At 38.1% G+C, this 18,486-nt stretch overlaps 1 protein-coding gene across 4 annotated transcripts in view; it reads right to left on the bottom strand.

Annotated features, from left to right (window-relative positions):
* ADAM23 (ADAM metallopeptidase domain 23) overlaps nt 1–18,486 on the bottom strand; it is a 187,474-nt gene that overhangs the window by 13,492 nt on the left and 155,496 nt on the right. For 3 of the 4 annotated variants that reach the window (XM_049106474.1, XM_025441630.3, XM_025441632.3), the window contains exons 20-24: nt 18,101–18,164; nt 16,306–16,411; nt 13,487–13,606; nt 11,455–11,623; nt 9,318–9,429 (exon numbers count right to left, since the gene is read on the bottom strand). In XM_049106474.1, the coding sequence (XP_048962431.1) occupies nt 9,318–9,429; nt 11,455–11,623; nt 13,487–13,606; nt 16,306–16,411; nt 18,101–18,164 (571 nt within the window). Of the gene's footprint in view, nt 1–1,546; nt 1,638–9,317; nt 9,430–11,454; nt 11,624–13,486; nt 13,607–16,305; nt 16,412–18,100; nt 18,165–18,486 lie in introns of all 4 variants that reach the window. The other variant, XM_025441631.3, reaches the window with a different exon arrangement.

Genomic DNA, 18,486 nt, shown 5'->3' with positions numbered 1-18,486 from the left:
GTAAACAAAATATCCTTTCCAGTATTTCTAGCTGCTCTGAGTTAATGAACTTTACGGTCCCTACCGATGGGCTGTGAGTGAGCAGGTGCAAGTCAAGTCAAAGTCCTTCCAAGCAGGGGAGAGAAGGCTCAGATAATCTTCAGCCCAGAGCGGGACCTATGGGCTTGGGCCCCTCTTCCTGCTGTGTCAGTGCCTGGGTCTCCCAGGCCCAGGATGGAAGAGCACCTAGGGGCTGTACTTACTGGGACTAAGGAGGAATGTATGTAATAGGATCAACATGCCCACAGTTTGGTCCGGTTGAGTAGAGGGTGTCCAGTGATTCCTCAAGATACTAGTACTTCACCCCTGGGCCACTATGAAGTGTTACCACCACCCCTAACACAGAGACAGCATGTGAAGGGGTATTTCTGTCATTTGTAAATGTCCCTTGTAATTAGAGACAGAGGGAAAAATCGCTCTTTTAGCCTAAAGATTAGGAACCTCATGAAAGCAACATCCCATAGAGAACTGACAGCTATTCTGAGGATGTGGATCCAGTTCAGAGCAACCTCAATAAAGGTGCCAGAAGACCTTAGAGTTCTCTGAGAGATCAACAGGCAAGTGATGCACAAGTTACTTATTTATGAACTGGCTATTTTTAAGACAAAGCCAACCAGATAATTTGCAACTATTCACGGAAGGTTTTACAGGTTTGGATAAATATCTCTTTCTTCTTCTTTGGTCCCAAATATTTATGTAAACTTCTGATTTGAATTATCTATTTTAAGTGGAAAAAAAATGAAGGCAATACCCTACATAACTTCTTTACAAAAAAAAAAAATTAACCAAAGCCTCCCTCATCACTCTAAATAAGTGGAAAAAAATATTAGTGACTATCAGTCCAATTACCGTAAAAAGAAGCTACAACTATTGATAATCCCTAGTTGGATATGTGGATCTATTTGACTAGTGAAGATTGTATTAATTATAAGAATCCTAAGCAAACACTCATATAAAAGCATTTTTGCCAATAAAACATAACAAAAGGGTGTATCTTAAAATTACTTCTATAAGGAGAGGAGCGGGGCGCCTGGGTGGCTCAGTCGGTTAAGCGTCTGCCTTCAGCTCAGGTCCTGATCCCCGCTGGGGACTGAGTCCCGAGTAGGGCTCCCTGCTCGGGGGAGAGTCTGGTTCTCCCTCTCCCTCTGCTCCTCCCCCACCCCACCCCATCCCCTCTTGTGCTCTCTGGCTCTCTCTCTGAAATAAATAAATAAGATCTTTAAAATAAGTAGAGGAGCAATGGGAGCTTTTGGACCATTGTCTTAATTGAGAAGACATCATAAGCACCCCAATATTATTTTATGCCCCACATTGTTCCAGACAGGAGAAGGTTCTTCACTGCACGAGAAGACCACACGACACAAACACATCCAAGTCACACCACAAGTTGCACTAGCATGGGAAACACGTTGACGAGACAACACACAGTAGGGGTCAGGTACAAGGGTCAGCTCATCACACATCGGGAACCAAACAGAAACACTCTGAAACTCACAGAGATGCTTACTCTATTCCCCACCCTGTGCCTCCAAAAATCACCCCCAGGGCCAGAATGGTGCCTGCCACAGCACCTATTAGTCTGCTTGTGGCCATGTTCACTGTGCGGAGGGAAAACGGAGATCTTTTTTAATAAAGGACATTAATCACACACCAATTTTGCTAACACACAAAATAACCTTTTCAGGAAACGCTCTGGAAGTCAGTTAAGTACTGACATCTTTCCTTTAAGATTTGAAATGAAGGTTTACATACACACTGAGAATACTTGAGGATAATTTGTATAATTTTGAGGATAATTTAACTGCAAACTCCACAAACCCTTCTTAAAAACATCATCTCTTATAAATGCTGTTGAACCCATATATAATCTAATTTGAATTAGAGTTCCTACAAGGAATGAATTGGAATTAAAATATCATTTAAACTGCCTAACAGCAAGTCTGGGTTTCAATTATAAAGTAACAAGCCATTAGTATATTTTATAAACTTCTCAAACTGTAAAATATGCCTAAGAGGCTACATGTTTTTAAAATTCAGAATTTATTATCTAATTTTGTGAAAGTCCTTACAAATTTAAAAGACTATCTTTAAGATTAAGTGTATTTTCACCTGTAAGAGTGTATTTCACGTAACTCTGCAATGTTTGGGTTTCTGTCACAGTATTTGGGCATTTAGGGTTTTTTTTTTTGTTTACAGTTTGAGTCCATAAACTACTCGCTGAGAAAAAGTTAGGGTCACCAGGAGGCGTGGACCAGCCAGCAGTAGATTACTGAGTGGAGATACTCCACGCTTGCACATCACCTCTTCCATGCAGAGCTTTCGGATCTTGCAAAAAGGGCCTGCGCTGAGTAGAGGTCCTCAAGTTGCTCTCCACACAGGCAAGGTGAAGGTTAACATTGAAGCAGAAAGGCAGAATAAGATTGAGTGTGTGAGTGCAAGCGTGTGGACACATACACACTTTACCTCATTCCCATGTGAATCGAAAGTACTGGCTTCAAATCACTTTACTAATGAAAAGAGAGACTGACTTTGATAAGGCTGCATCACACACACTGTGTGCTGTGAGGCAATGAAGCAAAACAAAGAACCACAATTTGAACTCACGACTGTTTAAAGCTCAATATTGGGGTCATTGACCTTTTTTGTCTAACTCCTCTCTGAAAGAAGAGAGAGAACCTCAGATCTCCAACCCTGGTGAGCAGCTGTACTTCATTTCATCACAGGGCAAATAATATGAGTAACAGTCTAGCTTTATCATTAGGAAGGTACAACCTGAGTTGTTCTTAAAAAGAAAAAAAAATGTGAAATACAACAGAAAACAGAGAAAGTCTACTGAGGACGTTGAGGAGAATGGAAAGAAGACCAACATATAAGATGGTGGTGATGTTTTCCAAATAGAACAATACATTATAATCCAAAATAACCTGAACTATATCTCAGATTTCCAAACTGTGAAGGCAAATACTGGAATGAAAGGTATTATAGATAGAAATACACATTTGTTTAAAAGATCTTAGAAAAATCATTGCCTTCAGAATACTAAATTAACCAGGACATATTATTTTGTAATTTTTTTCCCTTAAGATTTAGGCATTGGCCCTCAGAGCCAAAATGCATGAAAGTCCTATTACCTGTCCAATTTTTATATAAGCTACAATGTTTTAGAGTGCTAAATTGTAGGAAACACACACACACACACACACACACACACACACACAGGTAAGATGTGGTGCTACATGAATACTTGTTAATTTTTAAAAACTATAACTGCATGAATGAATAAAATGGCAATTTAAAGAGGCTTTTGTGTTTGCTGTAGATGTAATTTCTCACTGTACAATCAAGAGAATTAGGCAATCTGTCATGTGGGTTTTAAAAATCAAACAGAAGAGCAAGGCATTTCTGTAGATGCTTCAAATATGCATTCCAGGTAAACAAATACAGCCTATAATCTCTTCTGAGCAAGAATAATTATCTTCAAATTCTTAACTGATAACAACTCTTAATACCAAAGAGAGATAAATTAAGTGTGAAAAGAGCTTTTTCAAAAGTATCCTCCATCCTCCTTGTTCACCCTCCCTCCTTCCCTCTCGCTGCCTTCAACTCTCGTACATTGAGAACGTATGTGAAATACACTTGGCTCTATCAGGATACTGAAGAGGGTTATCTCTTCCAGAAGGTTGTGATTCAACCTGCTTTTAAACTGACATGAATTAATCAACTGGCTCACAAGTGGGTGGATTTTTGCAGGGGACAAATTTGAAAACGGAAGGTTCAGCTGCTCCTTGCAGCTACAAAGGATTTATCTTATTTAAAAGAAGAAAAAACAACCCCCCCCAAACCCCACCTTGTATCTTTGGGGGCCTATGCTGTCGTTTTACTCCTGTACTAATTGATTAGTGATGCAACTGTATCTGTTCATTCATTCACTCGTTCACTTGTTCATTTGTTATCTATTAAATGTCTTTTTTGTTCCAGGAACTATGCCAGGCACATGATGACATACCTTTTTTTTCTCCGCGTCCCACCAAACCTGGAGATGGAACTAGTAAAGACTCTAGCTAATAACACAATCCCCCTATGAGGGACTCAACTTTCTTCCCTAACTCTTTAACGTACTTACCTTTGCGTTATAACTTGTCTGTGGAAATTCTTTATTACCTACTGGTATGTCTTCATTTTTGTTTTCTCACCAATTTCTGTTGTCTTTTGGCTTATTATTATCATTGTTTTTAGTTTGGGTTACCTGCTATCTAGTATCACATGTAAAGGCACATTTTTAAATAAACTTGTACTATTAAGATACAAACTATAACTTTCCTCCTTTTCGTAAGACTTTCTACTTTATTAGTAGAATTCTCCCACAGACAAGTCATGCTTCCAATAGAGTGAAATTGTGCTTTTGAAACTGAGCAATTGGGGTTTTTTTTCTTATTTTTGAGAGTTTCTGAAAAAAAAAAGGTGCATTTATTTCATCTAAGTGATTCTAATGAGCCAAAGGGCTATCATCCTGTATCCCTTAATAATTCAAAGACTGGAAGCATCAAAGCCATCATCTGTACTCTTATAAGCCAAAGTTCCTTCTGTAGGGATTTATGATTTCACTAAAATTTAAGATTAGAAATAAATACTAAATATACTCTTTATAATTTAGAATATAACACTGGCATGACAAGCATGTTTTCTAGCTCCATATTTCAATGTTAGACAATCAGATCTCCTTACTCTTTTCCATGAAATTAAAAAATAAGTTCATTTTCAGATACATTGGATGAAATGTCTAAGAAGATGAAAAATTATTTCATATAAGAGTATTATTTCAGACAGTTTACATTGTCAATGAAAATATCCTGGAGTTTTTCTGAACTCAAACAAAATCAATTCAGTTACTAAAAAATTAACACCTGGTAAATCCTTCAGTTATTGATGAGGCCATTATTAATGAGAAAAATACATAAGTGATACATAATTATACATGAGCATAATCATATATGATAATCATAATTACTCATCTGTAGTCATCTGAACTACAAAATCAAAGATTTGTGTACTCACAAAGGAAGTTATCAACAAGATATATGCAAACAGTAAATGTAAACACTAAGTAATACTCCTCAAGGTATTAAGACTTAGAAATTATTGTTTTCAAAGCGCTAAATGCTGATAATATAAAACTCCCTTGACAGGTAATGGATCAGCTAACCAGCTTAATCACAACAGGGTTACTGTTTGACCCTTTCTACTTATTACTGCGCTATGAGAACCAGCAGAATAACTTAATACTCAGCTTTAAATAAGGCAGTGCACAATAACAGAGCATTAGGCTCAAGATCAGGTGATCTATGTTTTATTCTTGGCTTTGTCCCTACCTAGCTGTTAACTAATAATTAAATTAGTCTTCTCATCTGTAGAACAGCGGGTCTGGACTGAATGACCACTAAGGCCCTTCTATCTCTGATTTGATGACTATGGACATAATGAAAGGGTCTGAGCAAAGCTCCCAGGAAGGCCTCTGTCCTTCCTTATCAATGGAAACATGTGATATGTTCCAGTTTCTTTTCTTCCCTCCTGTAATGGCGATGCAAACCATCCAGTTTGAAAAGTTCCACTGTACTGCATAATAAGCACCAATCAAAGATGTCCATGAATTGTCAAAAATTACCAGTACTTCTACTGGCTCTCCCTGCAGCAGGTGGGAGTTCTAGCCTTTTAAAGGGTACAAACTTATCCTACCCCATTAGGACAAACCAAAATAATTTCTCTGAATTCAGTGGACACATGTTGGGAGAAGAAGGACCAGAAGAGTCCTCATATGTGAAATAAATGTCAATGTGGAGAACATGAGTGAAGTAATATGTAATAGAAAATCCTTTTTAGAAAAATCTCTGCTCACATGGTTTTTGCTTTGAAATGCCATTTCCTGTCTTTTAATAATTTTGGCTTGAGAGGTTGGAGCAAATAAACCAGTATGCTTTAAACTGTGGGTAGACAGGTGCAGAGTGACTTCAATGGCAACATTTTTACGTGTGTGTGTGTGTTTGTTTTTTTTGTTTGTTTGTTTTTTGTTTTTTGTTTTTTTTTTTTTTTGGTTCCTACTCAGATGGAGATGTTGAATTTTTATTCTTCCAGACACTTACTTTTAAAATACCTGAAACACATTGGCTAATTTCTGGTGCCCCCAAATCAACTGAAGCAAAGCCACAGAGTTTGCCTTGATTTTTACTAATTTAGGTTTTGATCCAGAGCCCTGCAGCTGGATACAAATTTATCTTTCATGCCTTTGTTAGTAATACAGAAGACTATTTTCATTTTGCTTTTTGAATTTTTTTCCTCCATGACAAGAAAATAAAACTAAATATTTTTTAAATATCTTGTCACTGTATCTATACAAAAAAAAGTCATCTATGGCTAGACAGGCCAGATCACTTGGGTGTTGCCCGTTTTATGACAAGCATTTGAGAAGCACCACTGTGATCCGCAAGGCAAGTGCCAACCAAACTAATTCAATCATGAGAAAGAATATATGGTAATCAGAGAAAATCTATGGCACCTAACTAGCTGCTGGACCTACAGTCAAGAAAGTACACACTGTTTCAATATTTGGAGTTCATGACCTGCTACTCTTCAACAAGGCAATACAACAAACCATTACTGATAAACTGAAAAACAGTATTAACATGCACCATCTTATTTTCCTTCACATGTTCCCAATGGGAAAGTCTGTAATATTTATTGAGGACCTGAAGTATGCCAAGGATATGCTGCTCTTTAGCTAGTAGATGGTCAATAAATATTTTCTATGGATAAAATGAGAGATAAAATACTCTTACCAATTTCTTTTAACCAGAATATAAAAAATAAAATCATAAAACTCACTATGAGGTGTTAAAATTTTGATTTCTGTTGTTTCTCATTTTACTTGTGTATTAACAGATTTTTCTATAGAGGCTGAAAAGATATTAACAACCATTATAGACAGAGCTATTATTTAGTCATACTAAAATTGCATGGCTTTTCTGGAAATCTAATAATTTATAATAACTGCTCTTCATTTGTAGTAATTAATGGCTTTTTTCAACTTAATCAAGATTATCAGAGTCATGAGGATTTTAACAATTCTGGAACCAGTGGGTGCCTTTACTTTAGTGATTCCATTGTCTTCATTAATAATGAAAAAAGAAAATGTGCAACAGAAAAGAAACACACCAGAATGTGTATATTGATTACCTCTGAGTTGTGGAATTAAGGGTGATTTTTATTTCCTTTTTAACCTTTTTCTGTATTTTCAAAATTCTCTACAATAAACATGTATTACTTGAATGGTCATAAAAGTTATTTTTAAAAGACAGTATAGAATAGAATCACAGGGAAAAGGAAAACAAAACGGAAGGCAGCCATGAATCTCTTCTCCAGAATGCGGCTGTTTACACCTCCATCTAAGCTTTCTAGGCATGGGTGGGTGAGGAATTGGGGAACAGACAGATCCAGACACCTGATAAATCCCCACTCCACCTAATGAAAAAGGACAGAGTCTTAGGCAATGGAGCTCTGTTCATCTTTTCAGGCATCTTTATGCATTGCTTGAGGAAACAGCATCTAGACCTTTAGGAGAATCAGACATGCCATGGAGAGAAAATTTGGAAAGTGTGAATGTCTGTTTCCCTTGTGGGAGCTTTAAATCCACTCTAAATCCAACTTCTGAAGGCGGATCCAAGGATTTTTTGTTCCAGTTTTAAGGTAACTAAAGACTAAATGTGAAAGTGGAATTGGTTCCTTTTTACAAATAGAAAAAGGAGAACAGAAATAGACTGCGAGGGCGTGACTATGATTCTTATAGAATTTTAGCATCATGGGCATTTTCAGCAAATGCACGAAGAGTGTTTAGCACACCCACTATTACTGAACATTACACATGCACCCAGACCGCTACATCTCTTCAGGAATTGGGGACCATGGAGCTTCATACACTTTTGAAGTTGTATTTACCCATATGGACAATGCTGAAGTTCAGAGTTTAAATGAGCTTTCATGCAAAACTAAGCAGATCAAAATCACTGTTTCTAGGTGCATTTTTTTTCCTACCTGCCGGAAAAAAAAATTATGATAGTTATTTATAAAACACCATTAGTGGTACCATGAAAAAGAAGAACCTGGTGTATGATGTCACTGGGATTCATCCTTTGTTCCAATAACTCTGGTTTCTCAGGTACAATGCTAGATAGATGCTGTAGTAAGCCTATTACAACTGATGACTTCTTTAGATCTTTGCAAAACATGAGGGCTTGGGAATGAGGGGAATAATGAGAAAGTGATTACCATGTTCATGATGACAAAGACTACATTATGACACAATGTAATGGGAGGCAATGGGCCTGGTCCTAGCCCTGTCTCTAATTACCTGGGTAACTTTATAGGATGTCACCTGACTTCAAGGCTTGTGTATTCTCATCTGCAAAGTGAGGGTGGTTCTAGATGGTCACTGAGACACCTCTTAATTCTAAAATTCTAGGGGCGTCTGGGTGGCTCAGTTGGTTGAGCATCCGACTCTTGATTTCGGCTCAGGTCACGATCTCAGGGTCGTGGGATGAAGCACTGCATTGGGCTCTGTGCTCAGCGTGGAGTCTGCTAGAAGTTCTCTCTCTCTCCCTCCACCATTCCCCTTGCTCTCTCTCTCAATAAATAAATAAAATCTTTTTTAAAAAAATAAAAATAAAATTCTAATTTCTCTCCTTCTGATGGCTGTTTAAGACAAAGTCCAGGCCTTTGTGTTCTCTTAAAGAATTAACATTCTGTGAAGATTTTCAGCTTCTCCCTAATCAAAAGCATGTTTAATCAGAATAAGAAGACTGCAATCTCCCTCTAGAGGGACTCAAATACTGAAGAATGACTAGAGTCTCACATCGGCCAAAAAAACTGTATCTATTAGAAAACTGGCATAGTGTAGACAAACTGTAAAATGATTAACATATGTGATTATCGAAAAAGAAGGTTTAAACTAAAGAAAGGAAACAGGAAGGAAGGAAATTGGTATATTTACTTCTTCTTAATCTCAGTTCTAAACTAAGGGGAAATTCACACATTTTTTTTCCTCTCAAGACGTCATTCTAGAATCCTTCATTCTGCAGTAACATGAACTATATATTTGAAAGGCCAAAAAAAAAAAAAAAAAGATATTCTGATGTGTCTCCTTTCAAACCTATTAAGTTGTTATATTGGCACCATTGGAAGAATACCAACAAATTCAGTATGTGATGAATTGAAACTGAAATCACACAAACCCTTGGGTCCTTCATCCTTGGGAGGGTGAAGGTTCCTAACCGGATCCCGGATACTGCAGTCAGTCCCTGCCCAGGTGAAATCACAGATGCAGGTGGCTTCATTACTACACACCTGTGAAGAACAAAGAACAGAGATGGGACATTGTCATTGGGATTGTGCTTTTCTGAATAATAGTGATAAATGTGAAAGAGCCATGGGGCAGGGCAGAAGCTTTTAAAAACTGTTGAATTTTTTAAGTCTCCCACAGTGGACAATGGGAGACATTGTCTATATTAAATTGTTGAATAGTGTTTTTCTTGTTAATTAAAGAGAGACCCATTTAAAAGAAGAAGTTTCATTAAATATTAATTGTTTATGTTGATATTATTTACCTGCACAAATGTCTGATGATGTAGTTTTTTCAAAAGTAGTTGTTTCTAGGAACATACTTTAGAAACATATGCTTAATTCAAGAAATTAATAGATACTGGGCTCCAGTGGCGAGGCCAGAGGTGAAAGGCCAGAAGACATAAATCATCAATGTACTGTTTTACCTCACCATGTCCAACACCACATTTGTTTGGTGGCACTGTCTCAGCCAAATGAACACCCCCCCACCTCCCCTGCCTGCCCTGGGATCACTCTTCTCTGTCAGCCAGGCTGAAGACCCTCCTCGCATGCTCTTTGTCTCCTTTTGCTGGTCCTGGAGACCAAGCAGCATGCTAGAATGGGCTTATAATTTAGATGAAATAAACAACCATCTGCAAACTAGAGACAGAGGTGTTGAAGCTCTTATTCACCTGTGAGATACATTCAGAGACCGATCATTAGGGATGATAAATCGAATAGAAGCTTATTTCTGTAAGAAGCTTTTTAATCTGAAATGTTATAGTACCACGATTACGATTAATGAGGCTGAATTTGACCTTTTATTTAACAGGATGAAAAAGTGGGAGAGATAGTAGAGAATGAAGAGCCTTTCTAAGCATTAAGTTTTGATGTGTTCAGGGCAACGACTGAAATATCTCTCCGGTGCTTTTATTTTAACATAGCGATCATTGCGCACTTACTACGTGCTAGGCACCTTCGCTGAGTGTTTTATGTAAAGCATCTAATTTGATCCTCACACTAGCACTCTGGTGGCTGTGGGAGGGTAAGTGACTTACCCGAAGTCACCGAGAGAACAAGAAGCAGAGCCAGGACTCCTACCCGTGGCTCTATCTAGCCTTTAAATCCATGCTCTAAATCCCTAAGCTGTACTGCCTCCCCTGTGAGCCTAGGATTCAACCAAACCCGAAATGCTAAGTAGTCACTGGGCATGTCCTTCTTAGGCCTCTCTACCTTGTTCTACTCTACATCTACTCTATCTCTATATCTACTCTATATCTATATTTTGAATTATTATCACCTTCATTCCAGCATCTCCTTTTATATCATCACTCTCAATTTCTTCATGTCTTTTTTTTCCATTTCTAAAGTCTGTATACATTTTGAAAGATCTTTCTTTTACTAAACCAATTTAAATAATTATTAAAACTTGTTTCTAGATATTAAGTCTAGTTTTGCCAGGAAGTGTCTGCCCAAACACTTTTCAGAGAACTACAAATGTATTTCATTCAATTACAAATGTAGTTCATAGAATTACAAATCCATGCATGTGTGAGTAGAGAAGGCATCTTCTCTTGAGCTGGCAATGGTCTGCGCATAACCATACAACTTTAAACATGTGAATTATACCAGTGGTCCAACTTCTAGTCTATGCAATCTGGCACATGCAGATATTCAGTTTACATGCTGACTAGCTAAAGGGGAATTTCTGAGAGGACTAGTTATTTTGAATGGTACAAAGTAGTTCACGTGGGGTCGACAGCTCTATTAGGAACCATATTGATTTTCTTCCAATTCTTCAGATGTCAAGCTATAGATACGTGATGAATACAAACAGCCAGTGATAAGAGAAACAACGAAATAAAACCATATTAATACATATGGGTATTATCCTTAGCAGATAAGGATACTAAGGAAAGCATCTTAGGGCACAGATACTGGCAACACTCACAAAAGGAGAATGAATGATTGGAATGGAAATCTGACCGCTGTGAACTTTGAGGGTGCCAGACAATAAAAGTTTGAACCAGAACACAGATGCCTACTTACCCCATGGCCTGAACAGACTTTACCCTTGGAATCAAGTGGGCAGCTACTCATATTTAGGGCCTGAATCTGTAGGCACTTCCGATCTAAACACATCATGGATGGACCACATGGCGTTCCATCTTCTACATAGCCCACATCTGTATCATCATCTAAAATCACATGAGCACCACTAAAAGGAGAAAAATATTCATACAACTATTAGCACCATAGTTAGAAATAGAAAGTCAACATGAAGGAGGCTTGGTCTTCATGAAACTAAAGAGGCATTTCTCCACTTATCTCTTCTTTTCCCCTTTCCCCACTTCTCCTTAATAAAAGAGCACATTGACAGGAAATACCTTTTATTGTCATTACTACACTGCATGCCATCAGGAAAAAAAATGTCATTTGCACAAAGTGTATTCTAAATCTTCACTTGTTTTCAAGAACAACATAAAGACTAAGGGAGAGGTGTTCATCTTAGAATAAAGGAAGCAAGCTTAATATGAGCTCTCCAAGGCTCTCAGGTGCGTCATGGTACAAAAAAGCAGATGCTGAGCAAATAAGCAAATGAAAATATTTTGAAAATTATTATGATTGCTTTAGAGAATTGGATCGTTCATGGTTGAGAAAACAAACCAATTCCTCCCTATATTTATTTACTTCTAAAATTTCAAAGTTAGGGACAACTTGAATTTGAATAATAATCAATGTTATAATTACTAATAGGGTATCTGGCTAAATATACTAGTTTAGAATGTATGATTTAATAAGGCTGTCATATTAAAAGATGTGTGAAAATTTATGTTCAATGAATGTGCATCTAAGTAACTATACTTGAAGACTGCAATTTTATTCCAGGAAGGATTTTTTTTTTAAGATTTTATTTATTTATTTGAGAGAGAGAGAGCACTAGAGAGATGAGTGTCAGGCAGAGGGAGAGGGAAAAGCAGGCTCCCCGCTAAGCAGGAAGCCCAACACGAGGCTTGATCCCAGAACCCTGGGATCATGACCTGAGCCAAAGGCAGACACTTAACCAACTGAGTCACGCAGGTGCCCCTCCAGGAAGGATCTTATCATCTAAGACCGGTTAGAATTTTCTTCAGAACAATTTAAAAGAAAAAAAGGGCATGTGGGTGGCTTAGTCGATTAAGTGTCAAACTCTTGGTTTCAGCTTGGGTCATGATCTCATGGGTGGTGAGATCAAACCAATAATGGAGCTCAGTGGGGAGTCTGCTTGAAATAATTCTTTAAAAAGAAAAAAAAAAGAAAAGAAAAAAACCAGAAATCATTTGACTAAGAGAACATTATTCAGTTTGTTTACTCAATTTCCTAAATTTTGTGCAAAAAATTTTTTGTATGTTTCCAAATCTTATATTCACCCACATAAGATGAAGGCTGGCTACTCTAAGCATAATACAATAAAAGTCTGCAGATGCTAAAGGCAATTCTGTAGGGGAATTCCAGAAGTGTTTTGGGCAACAACAGAACCATTTGAATGAAAGGACAGCATCTTAGAATTAAGACTACTTTGAAAGGAATGATACTTATTTGGAATATAATATGACTCCCTGGCTTTAAAAACATGCCTTGTACTCAAAACTGAATATCAAAAATGTTTGCCTATAGTATAAACAATATTCTAATAAATATATTCTATATGCGGGTGACTATTTATTAAACCATCTTCTAAACTAGAAATATGTTACATGAAGTATAGCTTAAACTTTCTTGTCATAAAAAAAATAAAACACACATAGTGTTCAGATAGTGACCTATTCCAATGCTCAAAGCTTTAATCATGGATACTGTAAGTCTGCTTGATGATTATAATTACAAAGACTGCCCCTCTACCACTAAGTGGTCCAGTTTTTGAGTGAATGTAATTTGCAAATCAACATACAACTTTGTTTTTTTTTAAATAACTCTGAACATGAAAAGTGATCATAAAATCAAAGTCAACACTCCTCCTATGAACAGAAAAATTTCCCTTGATTTTTCTGAATTTGTAATTCTTGTGATTCATTAGGTTTTCAAACATTTAGTATATTACCTGCAGTCAATCACTCGGCCTTGATGGTAGAAGGAAGTTGGGATGATCTCACCCTGAAGTTGACCAATTCGTGGAGCTCGAGTAAGATTGGTACAGAGTAAAAACCCACAGAACACATCACTGAGCATGTTAAATAAAAACAGAAACAGAACAGGACAGGAGGAATCAAGCTCCACATAATCAAAAGTATTCAGTCCACACATATCCAATAATTGAAAATATTTTCCTCCATCCTAAATAAAAACACGTATTCAGACATTGTTGGTTGGCTATGACCCCCATCCTTCTTTGCTAACAGGATCACAGTTTTGTTTGGGTAGCAACCAGCTTGCAATGGATCATGACTGGTATCTAAGCTAGTAATGGCACCTCCGGCCCCCATACTCACTTTCCTACCCATCCCACTGTCCTGCCCTGGTAGAGCTAAAAGTGGCCCTTGGGTGTTGAGATGCGAGGAAAAGCCCGCTAGAAAGTTGCTGGGGAGAATGTTGCTTTCTGGATAAGAGGTTAGAGCCAGACAGGGAAAAGACCTTTTGTTCAGACTCCCACATTGCCTGCCTTTGAATGTGCGGCCCTGGCATCCACCTTGCCATAGTGAGCTCACCAGCAGAAGGAAGCACTCAACATGCTAAGCATTCCAGAGCAGAGAGAGAGAAATCGGCTGGGTCTTTAGCAACACTATTAAATGACTCAGCCCTCATGAGGGCAGCTACCTCCTGCTTCTCTATTAAATAAACAGTGAACTAACTCCCCCTTTAAAAAGGGCAAGGAATTGAAATGGCACATCAAAAAGGGGGGGAGGAGGAAATCCATGCCCAATAAATGATGAAAATGTACTAAATTCCACTGGTAATCAGGAAAATGCAAATTAAAAACACAATAAATTAACATTATACCCACCAGAATGGATAAAAGTAAAAAGCCTGATAATAACAAGTGCTGATTCAGCATGCGGTTCAACCAAATTCTCATATGCATATTACTGATGGTTGGGTTTACTACTACAACCATTTTAGAAAACTATGCCATCATCTGGTAACACTGAAAATATACATACCCTCTGACCTAGCAATTTTTCTTTTGGGTATAAGCCTTAGAAAAATGTATACAAATGTGCACTGTTACATGTACAAGAATACCCATGGCAACCTGGCTCCTAACAGCCAAAACATGGAAACGACCTAAATGCCCACTAACACAGAGTGGAGAACTACATCATCATCTGTGAGTATGAATATGAGTTAAAATAAAACAGATGAACGATAAATATGAACAGTGACACACATCATGGAAGATGCTTAAAATGCTGAACTTAAGAGGCAAAATACAAAATAATACATGAAGTATGAGTCCCCAACTTTATGCCAAAGTGTGAGGCAAAATACACTGGGATGTATTTAGGGATGAAAACCAAAGCATCCGAACTCTAAAAGGCAAGAAAGTAATTGTCACAGAAGTCCCGATGATAATACCTCCAGGAGCAAGATGAGGGCACCCTGCGGGGAAGGATACATTTTCTGGGATGCTGCAAGTCCTATTTCTTGATCTATTTCTTGACATGGTAGTTCATGTAATAATTATTTGGCAAATTGTATATTTGTGTGTTATTCACTTTTCTGCTTATATGTCATATTTCCTATTTTTTAAATGTTTCAGAAAACATGCATTAATTTTCTTTAACTCATTGGTGGTTGGATATTCTGTTACTAGATATTCAAAAGCTATCTTTTACAATGACCCAATCCAATGCCTCCCAAACTTTTTGAAGTTACAAAGAACACACAGAAATGCCCAGGTTTGTCTAGGACATTAAACTAATGAATGAAGCTAATGAAATCCAGGTGTCTAACCACATGGATTTTTATGACTTTAGGCTCTACTTCCTTCTACTCTCTGGCACCTCAGAAAGAAGAGCAATATTTTGGAACATCTGTGCCTCACTTGTGAGACATCAGATGGGAAGTTCTGTTCTATTATTTTGGTTTAATTTTAAAGAAATTACAGTCAAAGATTTGTTGCCTTGTAAGGCCTCATCCACCATCAAAGACTATAGGGAATAGCAAAGTTTCATGAAGTACACAGAGAGATCATTAACTAGAAAAATAACACTTCTTTAAATTCTTGCTCTGCTTCATAATTGGAAGAATCTTCATTGTCATGGAAGCATAATGAAGGAAATCTGGCCCATAACCTGATAGTTCCATAGATCCATGTCATTGAGTTAACCTTAATAAACTATTAAATCACAACTTTCACTTTCCTTGACTAATCCAAGCAAAGTATTACTGATGTACTCTGAAAATATCTCATTTCCTGAGTAAAGATGCCTCTGGAATGCACTAACTAGATGCTTTTGGAAGAGGGAAAATATCTGATATAGATATTAGATGTTTAATTTAATTGAATGGTGTTGCGCTCATGGAACAATCAAAAATATATATTACTTCACTTTGAATTATCCCTAAAATATATACACTCTACATATTTTGCTTGTAGGTCTAGATACTAGATCTACTAGTACATGCATAGGCATTTCGTACTACCTCAGCAAAGTGTCTTTTCAAAACAAGCATCAAGTAAAATACAACACGAGAGAAATGTTCTGAATTTTACATAAACATTGTGAGTCTACGTCATGGTGAGCAACTTAGTCCAAAGCCATTTGCTTCTAGATATACTGATGTACTTTTAAAATACATACTGTAAAATTTTAAACAGCTGAATATCTATTAAAACGCAGTAACATTTCTTTCATGCTCAATTCACATCTGAACCAGGGCTTCCGATCACTCGTCCTGCCCCCAAAGCTGACCACTTACTGTTTGCTGCACTGGATCCAGCGATCTCCGTCCCTCCCACAGTTTCCCTTCTCTGTGCCTTCTGTGTTCAGCTTCTCGTAACAGAACTTGTCAGACCCGGAAGCCTCTTTTGGAGATGAACAAGAGAAGAGGATTTGTTTTAGTTGTTTTGGTTATGCACAACCAGCAGCGTGCAGGTAAATGTTTAACAACAGGTTCTCCAGAAGAAAGAAAAAAAAAAAATCCTGATTCTGGCATATGCCAATTTCCCTGGTGTAAATGCCATCATGTAAATGTCTCTGGTATAACACAGGGCTAATCTCAAGCTAGCAATGTGATGGCCACAGGCTTCTGAAATTCCTCAAAATTTAACACTTGGCTCTTGCAAGCTACTCCAGGACAGTTCTAGCATGCTGCTGTTTTTAACTTGAGAAACAAACGGACTCCCAGTGCTTGGTGGGTTTGAGGGAGGAAGAGAGGAATGGCCATCGGCAGGAATTAGGGAAGTAGCACATGGAAAACTAAGAAAGATCCGTAGGCTTGTTTTACCCTAGTATTAAAAGATATTATAAAAATCTTAGGCAATTAAGATTTTATGTCAACACTTGGGTTTTGGTATTTAAACCTTTTAAAAGACAATATGCCTCTATCATCTATTCTCTGTCAAAACTGAAGCACTGAAAGTAAATCATTCAGTTAAATGATATTTTGCCAAACACTGAAATACTCCTGCAGGGGCTCTGTTCTCCTTCTGTGGGCTTTCTTTTTCTCTGGGGGTGACCCAATCTCAGCCAGCAAGACAGACCCATCTCTCTGCTATGGTCTGGCCCAAAGAACTGAGGTTCACAGGACAGGCACAGTCAATGTCAGGAAGAGAGTCTGGGCCTTGGGGCGCCTGGGGGGCTCAGTCAGTTAAGCATCTGCCTTTGGTTTGGGTCATGATCCTGGGGTCCTGGCTGGACTCCCCATTAGCTGGGAGTCTTCCTTTCCCTGCACCACTCCCCCCACCTCCCGGCTCAAGCTCGCTCACTCACTCTCAAATAAATAAAATTTTTTAAAATCTTAAAAGAAAAAGAAAAGAGTATGTGCATTAACATTTAGGGCATATACTGAGAGTCAGGACCATGTACCCAAACCTCTGGGTCTACACCTCTGGAAGGACCTCATTTCTTCCCTTCAAAACTGAGATGATAAAATTACAGAATTTAAGAAATAAGTCTGGTACTTCCCTGGGGTAAAGGAACAGAAGGCTAACCTGAGGGGTAATGGTAAAATCCAAGGTACATAGTGAATCACACAAGTGGCTGGATATTGAACATGACTGCCACACTGAACCCAATCTTTGCAAGTGACATCTCTTCTCTGACAGCCACATTGCTGAGGGACATGGCTTGGTTCTGATGACAAGTCCCCAGCTTGAACAACCATTTTCTGGGGTTTTGTGACTGTGATTCATAGTTCTCTCTTTTCTCACCCTTTCCTAGATTTTTTTTTTAAAAAACATCACTCTGGGGGCGCCTGGGTGGCATAGTCAGTTGAGCATGTGACTCTTGGTTTCAGCTCAGGTCATGGTCTCAGGGTCATGAGATTGAGCTCTGCGTCAGGTTCCACACTCAGCAGAGTCTGCTTGAGACTCTCTCTCCCTCTCCCTCAGCCCCTCCCTACTTCCACTCTCTCTAAAATAAATAAATAAATAAATCTTAAAATAAAATAAAAACATCACTCCACGCTGAACCTGTCTTCAGCAAGACTGGCAGAGCAGGGTAATGTGCAGAGAAACCCACATGCAACCACCAAGCAGGAAAACATGACTTACTCGTGCCCCAGACGTGCTGACACTGGTTGTCCCGGGTCTTGCACTCCCCATTATAACAGCGGCCCTGGGGACAGAGAAACACATCAGAAAGGCCCACGCAGCCACTTTCATTTCCCCCAGGTTTGGACTGCATGGTCTCCTTTTGCTGTTTTAGGTAAGTTGATTTTTTTTTCAATGTCATACCCCAGTATTTTTACAGTGAAAATAAAAATCCCAAACATCGTAAGGGAGGCACCACCGACAGTTAAATTCTAAAACTCACAACAGACCTCACAGTACAGCTCTTTTAAGTCAAAAGTAATCGGAAATTTTAAGTTTTATGAAAAACAAAAGTAGGTACACTTCCTTGGGCCATTCCAAAATGATTTTTAGCTCCTTTCGGGTAT

The sequence above is a fragment of the Canis lupus genome, chromosome 37 (genome assembly GCF_003254725.2).
Source record: "Canis lupus dingo isolate Sandy chromosome 37, ASM325472v2, whole genome shotgun sequence".
In the NCBI taxonomy this organism is placed as follows: Eukaryota; Metazoa; Chordata; class Mammalia; order Carnivora; family Canidae; genus Canis; species Canis lupus.
This window is presented reverse-complemented; position numbering and strand designations above follow the sequence as displayed.